Below are 21,984 nucleotides of genomic sequence, written 5' to 3'. Positions count from 1 at the left end.
TAGAGTTGGAATTTGTTGGTGGTCCTGCTCAGCCAGGGCCCCCTTGTTTCACTGGGTTAGGTCAAGCACAGGAGACAACAAAATTCTTTTGAGGACCTACAACATTAAACCACATATATGTTTTAATTCTCACATCAGTCTTTTGAGTTCAGGGTAGTGTCTCTATTATGTAGATGAGAAAACCGATGGTCAGAGAGGTAAAGGGACACCCTCACGCTCACATGGTTCACAAATGGTAGTTATGATAGCCATAGAAATCACTTTGACTTCAAAATTCCAGGTCTGATTGGAATTGTGGAAAAGACACTGGCGTTCTCCTTTTTTTGGTTTTGTTTGTTTGTTTTAACGATGAATAGGCCAATGTCATAAAGGAAAATCAAGATAAAAATGAAATCCTATGGGATTTTATGCTGCTCGTTGGAGCATGACAGCAACTCTAAAAGCACCAGAATGAGAGGAATATACAATTTGGGGTGTGGAAAATCTTTTTATTAACTCTTTCAGGTTTTCCTACCCATTAAAATAAAGTCAACGGGTTTTAGGTCGTCTGGCTCCAGCAACAAGAAAGAAATAGAATCTATCTAGTCTCTCTATGACACTTTTGGTGGCACTTATATTCTTGAGAAATGTGGACATAAAATTAAACAGACTAAGCCACCCCATTTCCTTGTTTCTTCAGTTGCAATGATACACAAATTAGTCTATTCGCTTTTTGCCTCTTATGTCAAACACAGTGCGTAAGCACAAGAAGGCTCCTAAAGGGGCAGGAATTGGAGTTCCCATTGTGGTTCAGTGAGTTAAGAACCCGACATCGTGTCTGTGAGGGTGTGGATCCAATCCCTGGCCTCCCTCAGTGGGTTAAGGATGTGGTATTGCAGGAAGCTGTGGTGTAGATTGCAGATGTGGCTCAGATCTGACACTGCTGTGGCTGTGGTATAGGCCGGCAGCTGCAGCTCCAATTTGGATCTGACCCCCAGCCTGGGAACTTCCATATGCTGCAGGTGCAGCTATAAAAGAAAAAAAGGGCGGGGTGGGGGTGGGGGTGTAGGAGTTTCACTGAGGGGGCCGTGAGGGGCTGCATTGGAAAGAAGGGCTAGAGTCAGTACAGGGACTAGTTTCTCAGTTTTTTTGAATTATTTGTGAGGATGAGGCTAGTTTGTGCAGTGATTCCTGCTAATGTTACAGCTTGGAATTTCGTTTGTTGTTTTAAAATCTTAATTTAATGTCCCTGTTAAGTAAATCCATGACCTCTACCCCCGCCCTCTACATAGATGTGTGCCTAATGTGAGGATAATGCGAGGGGACCACGGAGGACCAGTGCTACACATGACTTGATCTAGAAAAGGAGAGAAAATGGCAATTTGGCATTTGGGACTGGTAGTGTGTCTTACGACCCATAAGTATGGGAAAGAGAAGCACGACACAGGCATATTTATGGGCCCAGCACCCTTCCGCTGTGCCACTCTGCTGCCTCTACACAAGCATATTTAAACGATGAGTTAAGGCCCTACTTCAGTAAGCATTTGCCAGTTGGACAAAGGACCAGTGCTTCGAAAGTGTGGTTAAATTTGCAAAAGACCCAGATGGAACCAAAAAAGAGTCATCAAGTTGCATCACGTTTTTAAACAAAAGGAAAAAAGGGAAGAAAAAAAAAGTGTTTGGGATCATTTTACCTGGAGAACAGAAAGCTTACGAATTCACAAAAAGGGGTGAATTCATCTCATTTTTTATTTAGGATACTTAGTTCCAAATACTTAGAAGGAGGCCAGGCAAAGGTAAATGATGTCCGCAATGACACTTTCACTGAGACGTTTCCTAACACCTGTTTCGCACTGGTCACTGGTTACCGTGGATTCGGGGGGGAGAACAGAGAGTTTCTGCCCTGAGTTATGGTCTAGTTTAAGGAAGCACAGCACAGTGTGACAAAATGGAAGCATAAATTGTCCTGGGAAGCAAATAGTGAGATAAATTACCAGGGTTCGGGAGAAACTTCTGGACAGCTGGGGACCTGGGGGATAATCCCTGAGATGTTTGGGTTGACGTGTCAACGTGGCTAGGCTATAGCACCCAGTTATTTAACTAAACACTCATCAAGGTGTTGCTGCGAAGGTATTTTGTAGATGTGGTTAATATCTACCATCAAGTGACTTTAAGATTTACCCTTGATGATGTGCAGTCCGTGTCTTATGAGTTGAGGTCTTATGAGCAAAAAGTGAGATTTCCCAGAAAAGAAGAAATTCAAGACGGAAGCAACAACTCTTGCCTGAGTTTCCAGAGCTACCGTGGGGATGTCAGATGGACTTGCCAGCCCCCACAATCATGTGAGCCAATTCCTTAAAATAAAATTTATGCACACATACCTTTTTTGTTCTGTTTCTCTAGAGAAGCTGTTGATGCAGTGTCTCAGTCATGTAAATTTGGAGAAAGGAATGGGCAAGGTGTGTGAGGGAAGATGACAGTATACTGGGAAGCCAGGAATGAAAAAGAGAAGCCAGACCAGGAAGCACATTACATATGACCCAGAGAGTCTGAAAGGGTTTTAAGTCAGTGAGAGGATCGGATTCACATTTTAGAAAGGACATCCGATTATATTATTACTGAGAGCAGAAGTCGAGAAAAACATGCCTCAGTTCCAGCAGGAAGGAATTCCTAATAAGGAAAACATTTTTAATAGGAGGAAAAAAAGGAGAAACCTGAATCTCTTCCGGAAATAAAAGATGATAATAATTCGGCATTTAAAATCATGGCCGGCCACAGCCTTGCAAAAGGTTTACAACGTTCTTGACAATCAAGTCTTTCTGCTCTACCTTACCTCATTCATATCTATAGATTTCGCTAGGAAATTCTCCCGGTAACTGGGGAAATACTCCAGTCTGGCCGAGCAGCGGTTCTGGAAGATAAACTCTCACCCAACGGTGGAGTGGGAGGGTGCAGGTCAGCAAGGGATTCCCGCTGCAAAAGTGGGAAGGAGGAAGGCGTTTACAAACCGGCTGAAGTTCCACTACATCACGTGTGCGGTGAGCAGACTCGCTGATTTTAACAGCTGCAGTCTGTCCTCTGAGCGCGTTCTCCCCCTTCTCTGCGGGTTCGGTTCCCGCACCCGGGTCGCCTTGAGTTCAGCTGCCCCCGCGCGGCGGTTTAGGAGTCTGGCGGGGTCTGGTACCTGCCGAGAGGGGCTCTTGATGCTGAGGTGTCCGAAGTCTCCCACCCCGCTGCTTTACTGACCACATTCACAACCTTCGTCCCCTGCAAAAGGGGTCTTGCCCTGAAAGCTAATCGATTTTTCTTCCATTCCCTCTGCAGCCCTAAATGCTTTCACTCAGGCTCCAGGTGCCTTCAGCAGTCCTTCAATTGATCAGAGCTCGCTGCTCAGGCGGAGCACCCTTGGAGATGGGGTGGAGATTGTTAGGGGCTTGATAACCTTTCCCCATGCGCTGACTGGAAGCAGTTAACATCCTCATTAGGGCCCCTACTCCAGGGTCTCAGGGTGTCCTTCTCTGTATAAGCCTGGGCGAGGGGGGAGGGAAGAGAGGATGCCCAGGTGTTGGGGGTCTGGGGACCTGCTCCCCAAAGCTCAGTTGCCCAGCGCGCACCCGGAACTGGAAGGAGATGGGTTGGAGCCAGGTGTGCCAGATAGTGTGAGCGAGGATCTAGGGAGGGGGCAGTGTTAGCGGGAAGGGCTGAGAGGGAAAGAGGCAGCAGGTGAACCCATAGGGCTGTGCCCATAGGAGGGTGGCGGGGGCGGCTAGAGGGCGTCTTTGGAAGAGGCAGGGGAGACGCAGGCAAGGGTTGGGCTCGGAGAGGGTGGGAAGAGTTGAGCCCGGGCGGTGCGACAAAAGGGGTGGTGGTGTGGGGGGAAGGCTAGAGGGAGGGAGTTCCGAAAGGAGGGAAAGGAGCTGGCGAGGGGCGAGCCTGGAAGGGAGGGCAGCGGTGGGCGGGCGAGCTGCCGGCCGAGACCGTGCCACCTCCGCCCCCGGGGCACCGAGGGCTCAGCCGGGGAGACGCACAAAGAAATGCGAAGAGGGGCTGAGCAAGGCTCGCGCACAAAGACGCCGGGGCGCACGGCCGCTCGGGCTGCACCCACCGCCCCCGCGCCGCGCGGCGCCGGGGCCGGGCCAGCGCGGGGCCCGGGGCGGAGCGCGCGGCCGCGGCTGCGGGCCGGCGCGGGACCCGGGTCGCCCGCGCTCTCCGGGTGACCCGGGCCCGGCGGCAGGCGTGCGCGGGGGCGACGGCGCCCCAGCCCAACTTGGCCTGGGCCTCGCCCTCTGCCCGGCCCGCCGGTGTCCCCTCCTTCCCGCGATTCCGTTTCTTCTCACGCTCCCCCCACCCTCCCTCCCCGCGTCCAGCCCCGCTCTCCCCACCTTGTAAAACAAAGCCGGGGAAAATGCCTGCCCGTGCAGCTCGGAGCGCGCAGCCCGTCTCTGAATAAGAAGTGAGTACAATGGCCTGTTTGTAAAAGCTTCAAGTCAGTCTTTTTTTTTTTTTTTTTTTTTTTTTAAACATTTTGAATGCTGCATGCCTCATGCTTCCCAGCACCTCGCGGGAGAGACCCGGCTATACAGCAGGAGGTGAGACCCCTGGGTGCCCCCCCACCCCACCTCCCGCCGCGCGCTTTCCGCCCTGGCGAGTCCGTGGAGGGCTGCAGATGCCCCGCTGGCAGCTAGCGGACGTTTTCCACCGTCTTTTCCTTCCAAGATGTTGGGTCATAATCTCTGATTCTGTGCTGCCTGCTTCCCCGCTAGCACCTGGGGGTTTGCATCTGCCTTCAGGGTAGGTTTGGGACACTTGAGGGAGTTTCCGAAGGAGGAAGAGGAGGGTCAGCTCTTGGGGGTAGACGACAGGCAGGACGCATGGTGACCCTGGCCACACTTGTTGCCCGTTGCGGGGTGGGATAGGCAGTGGTGCTGAAAAAAGCTCTTTTCTCCTGGTGTTGAGTCGTCAGGAGTGGCTGAGAGCTAGAGACATACCTGGGTGAAGATGGGAGACCAAGATCTAGAGGAGGCTGTGATGTGCTGGGAGCGGAGAAGGGAGGTAGTGATGGTGCCGAGAGCCAGTAGAAGGGGCGAATCTTTGATTCCTTGTTCTAAAGAGCTTCTCTTTATGAACATGCATCAAAAAGACAAGACGGAAATCCAGAGGGTTCCCCATATTTGAGAGGAAAGGCTGTTGTTTTTTATTTTGGTCTTTCATCAGTTTTTGCCCATTCTGTCTGCCAAATGTGCATTATATATATTTGTTCTAATTAAAAAATAAGGCAAGAGCTTAAAAGAATTAAACTCCATCAGGAAATGTGCTGGCATAACACACATACAAAATCTTAAAAAAAATCTGTCCCCTTCCCCCCCAAAGCATGTAATGACAATATCTTAGTTTGGCATTGCAGTTTAGGATTGGGATTTGGGAGCATTGAGGTAAGCAGTCTTGATGTTTTCCAGTTCTATAGACTAGAAACCACTGATGTGAAAACAGAAAGATGAGAGCCCAGAGAACTGAGGAGGGAAGGCTTGGAAAGCTTCCTTCAGAGATACAGCGTGGAGCTTCTGTGTGATTTTCTGTTATTTTTATGCTGAAGATGGCTTACTTTTAAGACCTTTATTTTTCCCTCAGATTCATTAAGCAGCTTGGAGGTGGGGTGGAGTGGCTAGACAGCAGGGGACAGTGATTTTAGCTGCAGTCAGCATTTCTATTAAAATGTTTTTAAAAACAAAAATTGTATTGGGGAAATAACAACAAATAAATAAACAAAAATGAAAAACATTAAACACCTATCCAGTGCTAATTTGGGGGGAAGTTGTCTTTATGAATATCACATGTTAAAGGTGTCTGCTCATGTGTGGCTTTCTTTGGAGCAGGTGACTGTATCAGGAGGCCAGCGTGTACATACCTGTATATAGCAGGTTGAGCCACTGGAAATTGCTGAAATGGGCTGTCCAGTCTCCACTTGGAGCCAGGGGTACAGTTACCTCATCAGAATTGATTTCATTGCTTCAAAGTCAGAACCATTCAGTTGTGCTGATTGAGGAGACCCCCTGTTACCTGCCCTCATTAGACAACCCTTCTTATGTCTGTTGCTTCAGTTCCCATAGCTTTGTTTGCAAAGCTGCTTTCAAGTAGGCAACAGAAGATTTATTTTATCAACTCCAGCTGGGCTAGTTCTACAGCTAACTCATAGGGATGGTCAAGCTGGTAGGGTGCATAGCTATGAAAAAATTGACATCTTCAGCCCCTTCTTATTTTTAAGTAATTTCAAGTTCCTGTAGGGTATTGGGGTGCAAATTTCATACGGATTTCTTATATACTTACCTAAAAGTGCCTTTTAAAATTTAGGTTTTCATTTAATTAAACCTGTATTATATACACTAGAATAATTTTATTTATATCTCTAACAATTGTGAATGTTAAATTGATTATTCTGGTTGACTTAGTGATTTTTTTAAGTCCCCCTTTTTCAGCCATTCTATTACCCCTGTTGATTCAATGTTGCCTTTCCGATCAAATATCATATAGCAGATGGCTTATTTTCCCTTTAGCAAGTGGAACTCTAGTGCCTCTTAAATTTTCTAAAGAAAAATCCATTAATGATATTTTTGAACAGCTGAGATGAATAATAAATGGATTTGGAGTCACCTCAGAGTATATGGGAATTTATAAGAGAACACATAAATCCACTGTAATGGAGCAATTAGCTTTGTACAGAGCTTGTAGGGTCTAAGGTGTGAGATAAGGTTTTTAATTTTTTTCTTGACAATGTTCACTATTAAAATGGAAAGAACTTGTCATCTCTTGGCTGCACCTAGGATTGTGTCAACATGAGTAGTAGTATATTTTTTTAAGATGTCAGAGATTGAATAACAAAATACGGAGAATGCATAATCTCCAACGCACTTTGGAGGGCACCAGAAAAGAAAGGACTGAGCTAGTGAGTGGTGTATTTTCCATCATGTTTTACCAGAAACTTACTAATATTTTAATTTGAGCAACCATGTTTAGATCGCAAATTCACTTAAAATACAGTTTCTTTATTATAATGAATTTTTAAATAAAATTAGATAACGTTCTTTCCATCGATTGCTTGTGATACATACAGAGTGTTACGTTCTTGAGAACAAGAATGATCCATTAGCCTTCTTTATGACTATTCAAATATCTAGTTTAGTACCATCAACTCTTAGAAGTTTTGTAAATGGGTTGACTAGCACGTTGGACAGATATAAATTTTAAAACTAATTAGGAAGACCTTAGGCACTCTTTGATTTGTTTAAGTGTCTTGGTCTGCCTCCCATCTGAAACCCCAATAGCAGCAGGGAGCTAGGACCCAGCCCCTTTTCCTGGAACCTGTATATATGGCCCTGGACATGATCTAGTGGGAGCACTTCTGGTTTAGGCTCCAAAGCTTCCATCAGGAGAGCAAGCAGAGTTCAGTCCACCTTTGCCACCCCCTTAAAGCAGCCAAGCGAGCCCCCCTACCCTGCAACCTCTTCCAACCTAACCTTCTTTCTCTCTTGTTGTCCAGTGGCGGCACCTGACTTGCTGGATCCTAAGTCTGCTGCTCAGAACTCCAAACCGAGGCTCTCGTTTTCCACGAAACCCACCGTGCTTGCCTCCCGGGTGGAGAGTGACGCGACCATTAATGTTATGAAATGGAAGACGGTCTCTACGATTTTCCTGGTGGTTGTCCTCTATCTGATCATCGGAGCCACTGTGTTCAAAGCGTTGGAGCAGCCTCATGAGATTTCCCAGAGGACCACCATTGTGATCCAGAAGCAGACATTCATCTCCCAACACTCCTGTGTCAACTCCACCGAGCTGGACGAGCTCATCCAGGTAAGGGCGCCCGGGAGTTCTTATTCCGTTTCCTCTGAGGGGAAAGACGAGGAAGAATAAGAGGGACACCTCTGATCAGTGCCCCCTGATGTGCCTTTGGTGGTCCTCTTCCACGTTCCTCCTGAGCAGAGACCTCTGAGCCGGTTTCTTTTTCTCTTTATTGCGCTCCCTCCCTCGTTTCTTCCTTTCGTCACCCTTTCTCCTTCATTTCTCTCTCTTATGCTGTTCTTCCTCTTCTGCACTTGCGTTTCTCTGTTTCTGTCCTGCCACCACCCTGCTTTCTTTTCCTTTGCCTTGTCTTCAAAACTGCCAGGGGATGCCTGTGAACCTGGGGTTACCCTGATGGAGGTCCTTCTCTTGGTTAGAGGACCGTTGCTGACTGAGAAACTTGGCTGTGGCAAAGGAGGGAAAGAGATAAGGCAGAAAAAGTGTGGCAATTTTGGCAGTGGCCATGATAAGATAGAAAAGATGTTTGTGGTGTGACCCTCTTAAAATGAGTACCCCTCACCGTTAACAAACTGTAGCTCTCTTCTTTAACCTAGCCAAAGTATAACTCTGATAAATACTTTTCTTAGGTGTCTAAGGAGAAGTGATTAATCATTGCTTCTCTAAAATGCAACTAAAAGCAATTTGCCACTACACAGAAAAAATGGAGGTTTTGAATGAAAACTAAATGAGTTTTAATTTACTCTATAATAGCAGAACAGAATCTTTATGGAAAAACAGGTTTTGTTTTTTGTTTTTTTTTCCTTAAGGTTAATACTAAAATGCTTAAAAAATTTTAGTTAGGCTCCTTGGAGATGGCTGTGTTTTTGTTGTAGATTTCTTTGGTTTTTATTCATTGGTCCAGCCAAGAATCTTGGCCAAGAAAAATGCCCTAGAATTTTCTTTCAAAGAGAAATCTGATTGCTGAAGACATTTTAATTGTGCACATACTCATTTTCCTTTAGAGTCTACTTTTCTTACCTGTTAAGTCAAATGGGATTGAAAATCATCTGTGAGTCATCAACTGAGCAAATAGTCAATTCAGGGAAGAACTTACTGATTTTTATCCAGTTTCTTGTCTAAGACCTTTTCTTTATTTCCTCCTGCCACAGATCGCCAAGTGCAACTTTGGTCCTCCATAGCCCTCTCTACTCATAGAATGCACATACAGGTTCCCATTCAAGTTTTATTGAAAGCTGTCAAAGCTAGTCTTCTGCAGTCCTCATTTAGCACCTACCACATTCAGACACTTCTGCATCCCACTTTAATTGGGCTTAATTTTGAAAAACCTTCTCCGTTACTTAGAGACCGACTTCTCTATTGGTAGTAGATGATGGCATCATTTTCACTATTGACAGTTAACCTACCCACTGATATTATTGGTCCAGCCGCTCCATTGCCTGTTCTTGTGTAAGGTCACTTTGATTTCACTCTCAATTTGTGTGTATCATTCTTAGAGGTACTAAGAAAATCTTTAAGGAATTCTCACTTCCCTTGGGTTTTAGATGAAGAGCTCTAGATTATTTTGGCAGAGGGAGCATAGAGTAGTAGAAAAAGCCTAAACTTTGGGATCAGGTTGTTTTAAGCTCCATATGAGTATTTTAGTGCAGGTGTCATCTTGAACATGTAATCTTCCTCTCTAAGTCTTCAAGGACCTATCCAGAATGAGGAAAGACTACCTATCAAATAAGATTGCTCTGAGGAGTAAAGAGATAATCCATATAAGGTATTTAGGTGCTCAAGAAGTGTTAGGTGAGTTTTTGTTATTTTTCCCTTCCAGTTTATCTCCTTATTGGGCGAACGTATCTGATTCAGGTGAATCGCATTTTTACCTTCTCAAGTGAGGTTGTTTGTCTTGGACAGAAAAAAAAAAAAAAGGCTACATTGTTTTTGGAATGAACACAAACAGAACTCAATATATGACCTAATTTTTTTCTTTCTTCTCTACACAGGCAATTCATTTTAGCTTTATTAATATTTGTTGCTGATTGAGTATTTTTGCTTCTTAAAAATTCTTAAGGAGTTTAGTGCTTATTCAGTGTTTTTAAATACAGAGGTTGCCTATTATTTATTGTCATATCACTTACTCTTACAATTTTATCCTAAGAGAAAATTTTCTCTGGATATAATTTCTTCTGATAAAAGAAGTGTCTATAATGGCAGTCTCCAAGAATCAAGTTCAGTGTCCAAATAGGGAAGAAGGCAAATGAACCAGGAATATATTTCCAAGTGTTTTCCCCATGTTTGTTTTTTCTTTCTGTCCTCCCTTAAAGTCTCATGAGTAGGTATGTTAGGCGGTAATAGTACAGCATTAATGATTAGGAAGGTAAGACAGAGAAAGTCTCATGTCTTACCCCAGCTAGTATTATTAGAATGAGAGTTCAGGTCTTCAGAATCTTGGTCTGGCTTTATTCCTAAGAGTCTCCATTCTTTCAGGACTTTGAGTGCTGAGAGGGAAACATTGGGAGAAGTTAGAAGTTCAGTCGTGGTGTTGGTGCAGAAGGAATTCTGGGTTCCTTTTGTGAGGAGCGGTGGAGGAGGAGGGAGTGGGTAGTCAGACAGGAAGGCCAATGTCAGGTACAGTTAATCTAATCTGGCCTCAAGTTATTGATTACACCTGTGGGTCAGTGATGGCACTCTCTTTCCCTGCTGTGTGCATCACAGGGTAGCCTTGCCTTGGGGGAGATAGGGAAATGGAGCATGAAGGCACCTGAGAGCAACCTCCCCTCCTGATGTGGCGCCTCAGTATGTGCATTTCATCTAAGTGCTGTTTCTGACAAAGGCCCTCTAAGGCAAGATTGGGGTGGGGGCAGAGATATCAAGACAAAGAAATCTTTTTTGGGCTGAAATATTTTGAAAACTTTGATTTTCAACTTCCATTACATGTAAGTTAGTGTACTGGCAGTAAAATACTATATGGAAACACTCTTAAGTTTCAAGAGTCATGAATACGACTAACAATAACCAGAATTTAATGAGCACTTACTATGTACAAGGCACTGTTTTAACCCTTTACCTATATTATCTAATTTAATTCTCTTAACCCTACTAAGTGCCTTATTATCTATACGTAGCTTCTGTGGAAACTGAATCAGAGGGAGCTAATTTTCCAAGAGCTAATTCTCCAAAAGGTAGAGGGCACTGTTCTTCAAACCTAAACGGACAGACTCTAGAGCTTATGTTTTTGGCTCCTATATTTATTGCTGATAAAAAATTAATAAACATTACAGTTTGCCCTTAGCAACCACAAGTCTATGGAGTGGGATGGACTGGGAATATAGGGTTAATAGATGCAAACTATTGCATTTGGAAAGGATAAGCAATGAGATCCTGCTGTATAGCACTAGGAACTATGTCTAGTCACCTGTGATGGAGCATGATGGAGGATAATGTGAGAAAAAGAATGTGTATATATATATATATATATATATATATATATATATATATATATATATGTATGTATGTGACTGAGTCACTTTGCTGTACAGTAGAAAATTGACAGAACACTGTAAACCAACTATAAGAGAAAAAAATAAAAATCATTATAAAAAACATTAAAGTTTGCTGTAAAGTTTCTTATTCTACATATTTGAGTATAATGAATATCAAGTTACAGCCCTCCATGCATGATGATTTATATCATGCAATGTATCTTTCTCCATACACATGGAGAATATATAACCTGAACTTTAAAATTCTCCTGTTTGAATGTTGTGAACCAGTAGAGGCATGGTTGTATTAGATATATGTGGTTTTAATCTAGTTATTTCCATGGTTGCGGAATCAATTCTAAGATTAAAAAATAGGGCAAAAAAATCTATGATTTATGCATTGATAATAAAAGCATCTCATGTGAGATTTGACTTTTATCATTTAAGTTCTACCCCCCGGCGAGATAGGTAGGGAAGCTATTCTGCTTTTTTTTTTTTTTTTAAATAAATTTCATTGGAGTATAGTAGAAAGTTGTATTCGTTTCAGGTGTACAGGAAAGTGAGTCAATTATACATATACATATATATCTGTTCCTTTTCAAATTCTTTCCCCGTACAGGTTATTACACAGTGTTGAGTAGATTGCACTGTGCTATGCCATAGGTCCTAGTTACTTATCTATTTTATATGTAGTAGTGTGTATATGTCAGTCCCACCCCCCTAATTTCTTCCTCCTTCTCCACATTTCCCCTTTGGTAACCGTAAGTTTGGTTTCAAAATATCCGAGTCTGTTTCTTTCTATTAGTTCTTTTGGGAGTTCCCATTGTGGCTCAGCAGTAAGGAACCCGACTAGTGTCCATGAGGATGCAGATTCAATCCATGGCCTCGCTCACTGGGTTAAGGATCTGGCGTTGCTGTGAGCTGGGGTTTAGGTTGCAAATACAGCTTGGATGGGGGTGGCTGTGGCTGTGGCTGCCACTTGCAGCTCCAATTTGACCCCTAGCCTGGGAACTTCCATGTGCCGTGGGTACGGCCCTAAAGAAGACCAAAATTAAAGTTCTTTTGTATCACTATTGTCAGATTCCACATATTAGGGTCCTCATGTGATACTTGTATTTCTCTTACTTCACTTAGTATGGTAATTTCTAGATCCATCCATGTTGCTACAAATGGCATTATTTCATACTTTTTATGGCTGAGTGATATTCCATTGTGTATATATATGTACCACATCTTCTTTATCCTTTCCTCTGTTGATGGACATTTAGGTTGCTTCTATGTCTTGGCCATTGTAAACAGTCCTGCAGTATACATTGGAGTGCATGTATCTTTTCAAATTATGGTTTTCTCTGGGTATATGCTTAGGAGTGGGATTGCTAGATCATATGGTAGTTCTGTTTTTAGTTTTCTAAAGGAAACTCCATACACTTTTCCTTAGTGGTTGCCCCAGTTTACATTCCCAGCAAAGGTGTAGGAAGGTCTCCTTTTCTCCACATCCTCTCCAGCATTTATTGTTTGAAGATTTTATTTATTTATTTATTTTATTTTATTTTTTTGCTTTTTAGGGCCGCACCTGTGGCATGTGGAGGTTCTCAGGCTAGGCGGTCAAATCAGAGCTATAGCTGCCCTCCTATACCACAGCTCATGGAAACACCAGATCCTTAACCCTCTGAGCAAGGCCAGGGATCCAACCAGAAACCTCATGGTTCCTAGTCGGATTCATTTCTGCTGCACCACAACGGGAACTCCTAAAGATTTTTTTGATGATGGCCATTCTGACTGGTGCGAGGCGATACCTCATTGTAGTTTTGATTTGCATTTCTCTAATAATCGGCGATGTTTAACGTCTTTTCATGTGCCTATTGGCCATCTGTATGTCTTTGGAGAAATGTCTAGATCTTCTGCCAATTTCTTGATTGGGTTGTTTGTTTTTTTGATATTGAACTGCGTGAGTTGTTGGTATATTTTGGAGATTAATTCCTTGTCAGTTGCTTCATTTGCAAATATTTTCTCCCATTCTGTGGGTTGTCTTTTCATTTTGTTTATGGTGTCCTTTGCTGTGCAAAAGATTTTAAGTTTAACTAAGTCCCATTTGTTTATTTTTGTTTTTATTTTCTTTAGGAGGTGGCTCAAGAAAGACATTGCTGAGATTTATGTCAGAGTGTCATGCTTATGTTTTCCTCGAAGAGTTTTTTAGTAACCAGTATTATATTTAGGTCTTTAATCTATTTTGAGTTTATTTTTGTGCGTGGTATTAGATAATTTTCTAATTTCATTCTTTTACATGTGGCTGTCCAGTTTTCCCAGCTCCATTGAAGAGTGTGTCTTCAGTGTATATTCTTGCCTCTTTTGTCTTACACTAATTGGTCATAGGTACATAGGTTTATTTCTGGGTTTTCTATGCTATTCCACTGATCTGTATTTCTGTTTTTTGAATGAAGAAACTGATACATGTGACAAGGTCATGTGGCAACCTGTGGTCTAGATCAATGGAGTCTTCCTGCTGAGGGACTTATATTCTCTGAACTCTTCCCTCTTTTCAGTTTTCTTATATTGCTTCATTCAGTGGCATTTATTGAGCACTTTCAGTGTATTGACCTTTATGCTGGTTATTGAGCCAAGTAAAAAGATGGGAAAAACATGGTTTCTCTTAGGTCACTCCCTGCTTTAGAGTCCAGTAGAGGAAACTGCTATACACTAAGATATAACAGAAGTACTTACAGGTTAGAGCAGGACTACTGAAGAAGAAATTAACAATCTAATGAGAGTTGGGAAGCCACAGAAGAAGAGGTGAAAGGGAAACTGGATTTGAAGTGTGGAATCAGAGCTCTCTGGTGGAAGAGTGGGGATCAGCAGATGTTCTAGGCAGAGAGCACGGTGTAACTGAATTAGCTGGTGGAAGGGCAGGGGTGCTAGCGAGTCTTATGGAGTGGAGAAGGTCTGTGGTTCCACACGGTGGAGGTGGGCTTTATCCTAGGCCTGTCTCCTCCTCCTGGAGTAGATGTGCCATTGAGGGTGGTTGGCTGTGTACTAAGAGATGTCTTCTTAGAATGTCCATGAACTAGACTTTAGAAACAAAAAACATTGTTTTATATTAATTCTATAATCATTCATTCCTTCAAAAATGTGTATTGATTTCCTGCTATGTGCATTGTTCCAGGCGCTGAAATACAGTGGAGAATAAGGAGGTGAAAATTCTGCCCTTGGGGAGCTTACGTTCTACTGGAGAAGATAGTATGTTAGCTAGTTTAAGTCTCCAGAGAAAAGGTAAAATAGTGAAGGGGGCAGGAAATGTTGGATGGTTTGGGGACTTAATTTTAGATGAGGTCCCTGAAGAAGCTTTACTGATAAGATGACTTCTAAGTAAAGAGAGTGAGGGAACTAGCCCGGGGGCTGTCTGGAGAATAACACTCAGGCGGAGGGCTTGGCATAGCTGGAAGAGCATTCCTGGCATGTAGAGGAACCACAGGTAGGGAGTGGTAGAGGATGACGTCAGACAGGCAATGAGGGCCAAGTCCTGCAGGGCCTTGTACATTTTTTTATTTTATTTTATTTTATTTTATTTTATTATTTTATTTTATTTTATTTTATTTATTTTATTTTATTTTATTTATTTCATTTCATTTCATTTCATTTCATTTTTAAAGGCTGCATCTGTGGCATATGGAGCTTCCCAGGCTAGGGGGTCTAATTGGAGCTATAGCTTCTGGCCTACACCGCCGTCACAGCAACACCAGATCTGAGCCGTGTCTGTGACCTACACCACAGCTCATGGTGATGCCGGATCCTTAACCCACTTAGCGAGGCCAGGGATCGAACCCACAATCTCATGGTTCCTGGTTGGATTCTTTTCTGCTGCGCCACAACGGGAACTCCCCCTTGTATGTTATAATCAGGAGTTTGGCTTTTAGGAACAGGCGAGTGTCCTCTTCTGGCTTATGTTTCACTGGGACCACTCTGGCTGCTGAGCTGAGAATAGACTGCAGGTGGCCATGGTCAGAAACAGAGGGAGCAGCGGTAAGGCGGTAGTAATAATCCTGGTGAGCATTTAGGGGAGCTTGGATTAAGTTGCTAGCAGTGACGTTTGTAAGATATGGTCAGATTCTGGATCTATTTTGGAAGGAGAGCCAGTGAGACGTCCTGATGGACAAGATGGGCCGGGGACAAAGGTGAAGCATCAAACCCAACATCTTTGTCCAAAGGAAATAAAGGATCCACTTCTCAGTTTCCTGGGATGGGGAAGAGTGCAGGAAGAGCTAGTGTGAGGGATGATGTTGGGAGCTTTGTTTGGGGCATTGCAGGCTTCAGTTATTGAAGAAGAGTCATAGGACCCCAGGTAACAGTGCTTACGGATCTATAGTATAAGGTGGGGAAATGGTGCCGTATAACAACAGCGCTTAAATAAGGATCTGCCCCCAGGCGAGGTTTGCATTGCAGCACAGGGGCTAGAGAGGCCAGGAGCCAGCTGCCCTTGTTCTTCCTCTGTAAGGCCTTGCCAGGCCATACTTCTCTTCTGGATCAAGAACCACCAGTGTGTGCATAGAACCCTGTGGGACCAGGGAGCCCCAAAAGGGGTCTGAGGTGGCGTTTCTGATCTCCTGCTGGTCACATAGGCATTTTCTTGACCGTAACCAGCCTCAGTGGTAGAGCCTTCGGGAGTCTCTCTAAGACCAGGTGCAAATCATCCAGCACGCTGTTATCAATAAATAATGCCAACAAGCTGGTGCTAAGCCCCCTGAAGCTCCTCAGGCCATGGTTTTGAAACAACTCATGGTCAGCACATCTCATGGATGGCTTTACCAGGGGACAGTGTTGCCCAGTCACTTGAGTATAACAGCCCAGGCCAATTCCAGGCCAGCACAGCCAAGTTGGATTTGAGATGCCTATGGGGACAACCCAGGGGAGATGTTGAGTAGGATGCTGTGAGTTTGGCCTTTGGGGGAGGGGTCATGCTAAAGACAGACATTTGGAAGACATCATTGTACAGAAAGCATTTAAAATCAAGACGTTGGATGAAGTCAGCTGGAAAATGGGTGCAGGTGGAGATGAGCAGAGATTCTAAAATGATCCTAGGAGCACTTTAACATGCTCAGGAATAGATCCCAAACCTACATGAATGATTGACCTGCAACCTGAGATTTCAAAGAAGTTTCTTCCATTTTAGGGAACCGTATGAACCTATGCCCCCAGATCTCTTAAGCTTTCAGTTTTCGTTCCCTTTGGGGACTGTTGAAAAGGAAGATTTTAAAAAGTATGTCTCCAAGCAGGAGAGCCACTGAGGGTGTTCGAATGGGGGAGCCCGATTATGGCTTGGATTACTGCTCTCTTAATGGCAAATGGGATGGTTCGGCATATGAAGGATGTGCTTAGCTGATCGTATGTGGTAGTGAATGATGCTACATGGTTATACGTGTAATCCTCTGGTGGCCATGGTTTTAGTTTCTATAAGCACCCAGGTCTATTCAATATTTGCCTTAGTTTTGGGAAGGATGTGTTCACCTTTGATCCTTTTATTTATGGACACGATGTCATGTTGTTCAGAAAGCATCTAAAAGGGTTGTCTTATCAGTGATTTTACTCTTCTTGCTCAACTTTTTGGAGCTAAATTTAGACTTTAGGAACAAAATTCTAACAGAAGAAATGGCCTGAAATTGTTTAAACATCCCATAAATACTTTACATGCTTTGGGTTAATCTCTAGAAAAAGGTCTTTTAGGCAGCACAATGTATAACATTCCAGTAGCTCGGATTATTTTTCCATATTATCCAGGAGCCACTTAAAGGACTGGCCTCTGAAGATGAGGATGATTCAGGAACGCTGTTTTCAGAGTATCCAGAGGAAACTCACTGTCAAGGGTGACGTAGAAGTCTTAAAGAGAACTGGCTCAGCATCCAGTTCTCCTAGGACTCTCCTGTGTACTACTTTCTTAGGGGATTAACTTATATTTGCCGCCTGTCCTTGCCCGTATTTTCATGCTATCTTGACTTTAATAAGAGTAATGAATAATTAATTAATAATAATTAATAAATATGTAATTAATGAGTAAAAGAATTAAAAGAGATGCTTTTTTATATATAAGTACATCAGGTAACAATTGACATGTTTTATTCACTGTTTTCTGCTTATACTTAGCTTTTTATTATCAACATAAAAGTAGTTTGTCAGAAAATGATTTTATCTACTAAGGATATATGAAGATTAATGAGTTAATATTGGTACACACAATTAGTAGAATGCTATGTAAGTGTTATATATATCAATAAAATATCACCCAAACTGATGTGATTAAGAGGATATGTTATTTTAAAATACTGGCTAAGCCAATATTTGGTAGCTGGAATGGCTACTTGAGAATGAGAGAGGGTATTCTGCAGATACATTCACTACATTGAAAAGTCGTTTTGGCTGACAGTTTATTTGGTCTGAACTAAAAATATGACGTAAATATAAAACTTAGTCAAATAGTATTAGAATGAAGTTTAACTAGTATAGACCTGCCCATAGCAGTTATGATGATGGCCCTGAAATTCTTAGAGTTAGTTGCACATACCATGTTTGCCTTGTATCATATATTTATACACCTTTTTTTTTTTTGCACGTTAAGGTACACTATGGTATTAATTCACACATCGCCTGATGTGTATGTTTTAATTCCCATTTGTAAAATGAAGAAACTGAGGTACAGATTAAGTGCCTTGCAGTTCAGGAAGAAACAGAAATAGTACGTTGACGCGATTCTTCCTTGTGACTCCATCTCCAGATCTGTTCTCTTAGATGTTTACACGGGAATGTGTGTCCCACAGTGGCTGGTCGTAGTAACTCCCCAGGAAGTCTTTAGTCCAAAGCTGTGTCTCTTCAAAGGTAGTTTTATAAATAGTCTCATTTGTTTGGTCAGGAAACAGACACTATTCTTCACCATCCTCCTTTTGTAGATGAGGAAACTGAGGCACAGAATGCTGAACCCCAGGTCGCTCAGCCCTTTTCTTTTTTTTTTTTTTTTTTGGCTGTGAATGTGGCACAGCGAGCATGAGAATTGCAGAGCTGTCATTCAGGTGACTCTGAAGCATGTTTCCACTGTACCTAAAGGCTTCTTTTGAAGCACCATTTTCTTGTGTTTTCTCACCCTGGGCTCTCCCTTTTTGTCACCTTATAAACTAAATCAGATTTCTGACTTGCGTGCCTAGGACACACTGTCTTCATTTTAAGTTGCTGCTACATCTGTGCGCTCCATGCTGTACTAGCAAAAATGAGCAGCTGAAGATGCCGCAGGTCTGTAAATGCGTAGGCAAAATATATCCCCATGGAAAATGAGAGTGCAATTAAAAGGCCACACATGAGCAACTAAATATTATACTGAAACATGTGTGGTTGGGTGCTAATCATGTTGAAGCATGAGCGGGTGAGGTAACTCAGGGAAGATGATTTAGAGCTGGAAGAGTTGCCTGGAAGGAAGACCTGGACGGGGTGCAGAGAGGAGAAGCAGAGGGAAATAGTTGCTGGAATGCACCAAGTTAACATGCTACCTGTAGGATCACAGCACTCCTACCCCTTTCTTGGTTTCTATCATTAAGGGTATTAATGTTAGAAACTAAGATGATACAAAATCCAGATGATACAAGAAGGTGTCAAAAAGAAAGTGACATCTGCAATTCTCCCTCCTAGAGTTGGCCAAGACCTCTCTTGAGGCATATACACCAATGGACCAGACTGAGGAGTGTGTGTTTGTGAATACTGGAAAATACACACGTGTCCACCCAGACTTGTACACACATGGGATCATGAATGCATGCCATTTTGCCATCTTCATTTTCTGCTCACTGTTGTGTTGTATAGGGGATGATTCTGGAATATTCCAGGTCTTTGCGTTAGATATTGTTTGAAGGGTTTTGACATAGAGGACCTGACACAGAGGGCTACCACTCCCCAGGCCTCTGGGCCAGGGGGTAGGGTGACCTCACACGGACAGTTTCTGGTAGAGCAGGTCTAAGGATCTTTACAACGTGGGCCGTTTTGAATTCACATGTGTTTTATAGGCGACGCAGACAGAAACCAGTGTAGCACATTTTTAAGAAAGTGGAGCACAAATCCAGTGAGGGCCTTCAAACAGAAAGCCTCTCTGTCAGATTTATGATGTTTTCAAGATATAAATCCTTGATTTCACAGTGTTCAGGGCTGCCTAAAGTGGAGCATATGAGAGTCATTCTAGGACAGGCTCTTTCCTTGTCTTAACGCTTCTTCAAAGTTTCATCAACAAAGCTAGGGCTTTGCTTTATGTTCTTTTGAAGGTGTAGCCTGGCTCTTTAGAGGAATTAAGACAGAATAAAGTGAATTTTAATGTATGTAAATTTTCAAAGCAAAAATATTTAAACCATGAACCAAACAGCAAGAGCTAAAAAAGACAGGATAGAAAACTCAATGTCTGAGTAGCCTTTTTCTTGGAGCCCTGCTTCCATCTGAAAAGCAAGCAGAGTATTAATGGCTCGTTGGAGAGGGAAGGGGCTTTCACCTGAGAGTGTGTTTATAAAGACTACACCTGTAGTTACTAAGAATAGTTCTCTGAGCCTGTGAATAATTGTGAAATTTAGTCCATTGCATATTTATGGATGGACTAAAAATAGGATCATAGTAAGAGAAAGGCTTTGGAGAGGCATCTGGGGAGGGTTCCAGACAGGGCTGGCTGTGAAGTGAAGATGCCTAGATTGAGTGCTGTGGTTTTCTTAGGTTATGACATAACAGAGTGGTCCTCTGTCTCTCGCCCTTCCCCTCCTCTCTCCTCTCCCTTGTCCTTCTCTTCCTTCCTTTTGTTTTTCTTTTTCGAATTTTTAAACAGCTGTTTTGTTATGGGCCACCTCTCCTTCTTTGTGGTGATGTTTTAACAAGAAAAGCATTTTGGAGGCAGCATCTCAAATGACATGATTTTCCTGCCCTTTGCTACCGTTTTTCAGTCTGTATCCTATAGCTTCAGGTACAGACTTAAGGCCAAGCCTGCATGTGGTTGTTTTTATTTCTGACAATTTCCCCGAATCAGTGCCTCTGATATTTGGTTGGATTCGTGAAGATGATCGTGTAAGTCTTGGAGGTGGAGTTTAGAATCAGAGGTCAGGTGAAACAGAGTTAAATTCCCTTAGGATCCTCTGGTCCAGTTGGCTCATGCTCTTAACTAGTAACGTACAGAGGAAATTGATGTCTTGCCTGAGGAGTTCATGGCTGGAGTATTGAAGCATGTAGAAGAGTAGACCCTGTGGCATTACGAAAGAGGAGAACGACGTTTTCATTCCAGGAAGTAAATGATGGCACCTTTCAGCCATTCAGCTGGGATCCTCTGCTCTGAACTCATAGGTATGGCCCCATCCACTCCTGTTTTGTTATTAAGTATTCATGTGAGTTAGGTAATACCCTTTGTAGTGAGGGAATGTGATGATGTCTTCAATCTTTTTCAGCGGTTTCCCTTCCCTCTATCTTTGTGAACATTTGAATATCTTGGCTGAATCAAGAATAGTAGTTCATCTAGCTTAGGAGGTCTTACTCTTAACCATGGTACCAAGGAACGTTCTAAAACAGTGCCATAGTTTCCCTGTATAAAACCAGCTTGAAAAGGGGCAACCGTACCCTGTTCATCATGACATTATGAAAAATCTGTCATGCATCTCATATTCATAAGCTTAATTTATCTCCACTGTTTGAGTTTAACCACATTTCAGCCTGTACCTTCTCTTGAGATAAGTGTCTTTACATTCTATTCAATAAAGTTTTTTCTTTTCATTTGCTCTTTTACAAAATTAAACTTTGTAACTCTTAAGCCAGTGGTTTGGTGACTTTTGCAAACAAAGTCCTGGAATTCCCTTCTAAAGATAGGGATGCTGTCTTTTTCTCCTTATCCCCTACCACATCTAGAATTCATTTTCACTCAATGCTGTATGCTTTTGTAATCCATGAAAATGTGTGCCTTGAGCTTTTGCCTTTCTGGTAGGCTTGTCTTTTAAATTTTTTTTTTTTTAAATCACTTATGGCATCTCCTTGATTATTTTACTTCTCCTTGTTTGAACTGCTTTCTGCTCTGTTAACATTTTGATGAGTGTCAATTACAGCTGCGGGCAGTATTCCAGAAGAGGAGGAATCGTATTGTAGCATGAGTGACTTTTAAATATTTTTCTTTTCTTTCTTTTTCTTCTGTATTATTTCTGTTACCTCCGCGGCAATGCCTTCTGTTCTGTGTGTTGACATTGTTGAATGATGTCCTCAGGCAGAGAATTGCAGTGACTCTTCAGGGTCTTCTGGGTTACTGAAAACTATTTGAAAAGGTAGCCGAGGTGATGCTCTTCCAGATCCGTTGGTTTTCACTTGACACAGGTGAACCTCCGTTTCCATTTGTGTGCCTCTTCACCCAGAGTTGTGAGATATTTGTTAAAATTTAATCAAATATGAGGCACGCACAGTCTTAAAAATTATGGTAGTATTTCCACACTTTGATATTTCCTTTTTTAGTGTAAAATTAAAACATTGCAGAAGAGATACCTAGATTTACATTTATTCCTTCAAATATATATTTATGACATCTATATTTTTAAACTTCTTTTAAACTTTTAAACTTTCTTTTAGACCTGTAACCAAACATATCCATTTTACAAAGAACATTTTTTCTCAGTCTTTAGTGAATAATCTTCTTTTTATGACTGCTTGTATTTTGCTAATTAATTTTTCTCTCTGTCCTACGTCCTCCCTTAAAATAGCTGTTTGATTTGGT

The 21,984-nt window shown here is 42.5% G+C and overlaps 1 protein-coding gene across 2 annotated transcripts in view; it reads left to right on the top strand.

Annotated features, from left to right (window-relative positions):
• The first annotated feature begins 4,229 nt into the window (after window positions 1-4,229).
• The window catches only part of KCNK2 (potassium two pore domain channel subfamily K member 2), a 158,257-nt gene continuing 140,502 nt past the window's right edge, over window positions 4,230-21,984 (top strand). Inside the window, exons 1-2 of one of the 2 annotated variants that reach the window (XM_047753860.1) lie at window positions 4,230-4,432; window positions 7,514-7,824. In XM_047753860.1, the coding sequence (XP_047609816.1) occupies window position 4,432; window positions 7,514-7,824 (312 nt within the window). In that variant the 5' untranslated portion in view covers window positions 4,230-4,431. Of the gene's footprint in view, window positions 4,569-7,513; window positions 7,825-21,984 lie in introns of both variants that reach the window. The other variant, XM_047753859.1, reaches the window with a different exon arrangement.

This window comes from Phacochoerus africanus, chromosome 11 (assembly GCF_016906955.1).
Source record: "Phacochoerus africanus isolate WHEZ1 chromosome 11, ROS_Pafr_v1, whole genome shotgun sequence".
NCBI classification, from domain to species: domain Eukaryota; kingdom Metazoa; phylum Chordata; class Mammalia; order Artiodactyla; family Suidae; genus Phacochoerus; species Phacochoerus africanus.
The sequence above is the reverse complement of the archived record's forward strand: the minus strand, read 5'-3'. Positions and strand labels throughout refer to the sequence as shown.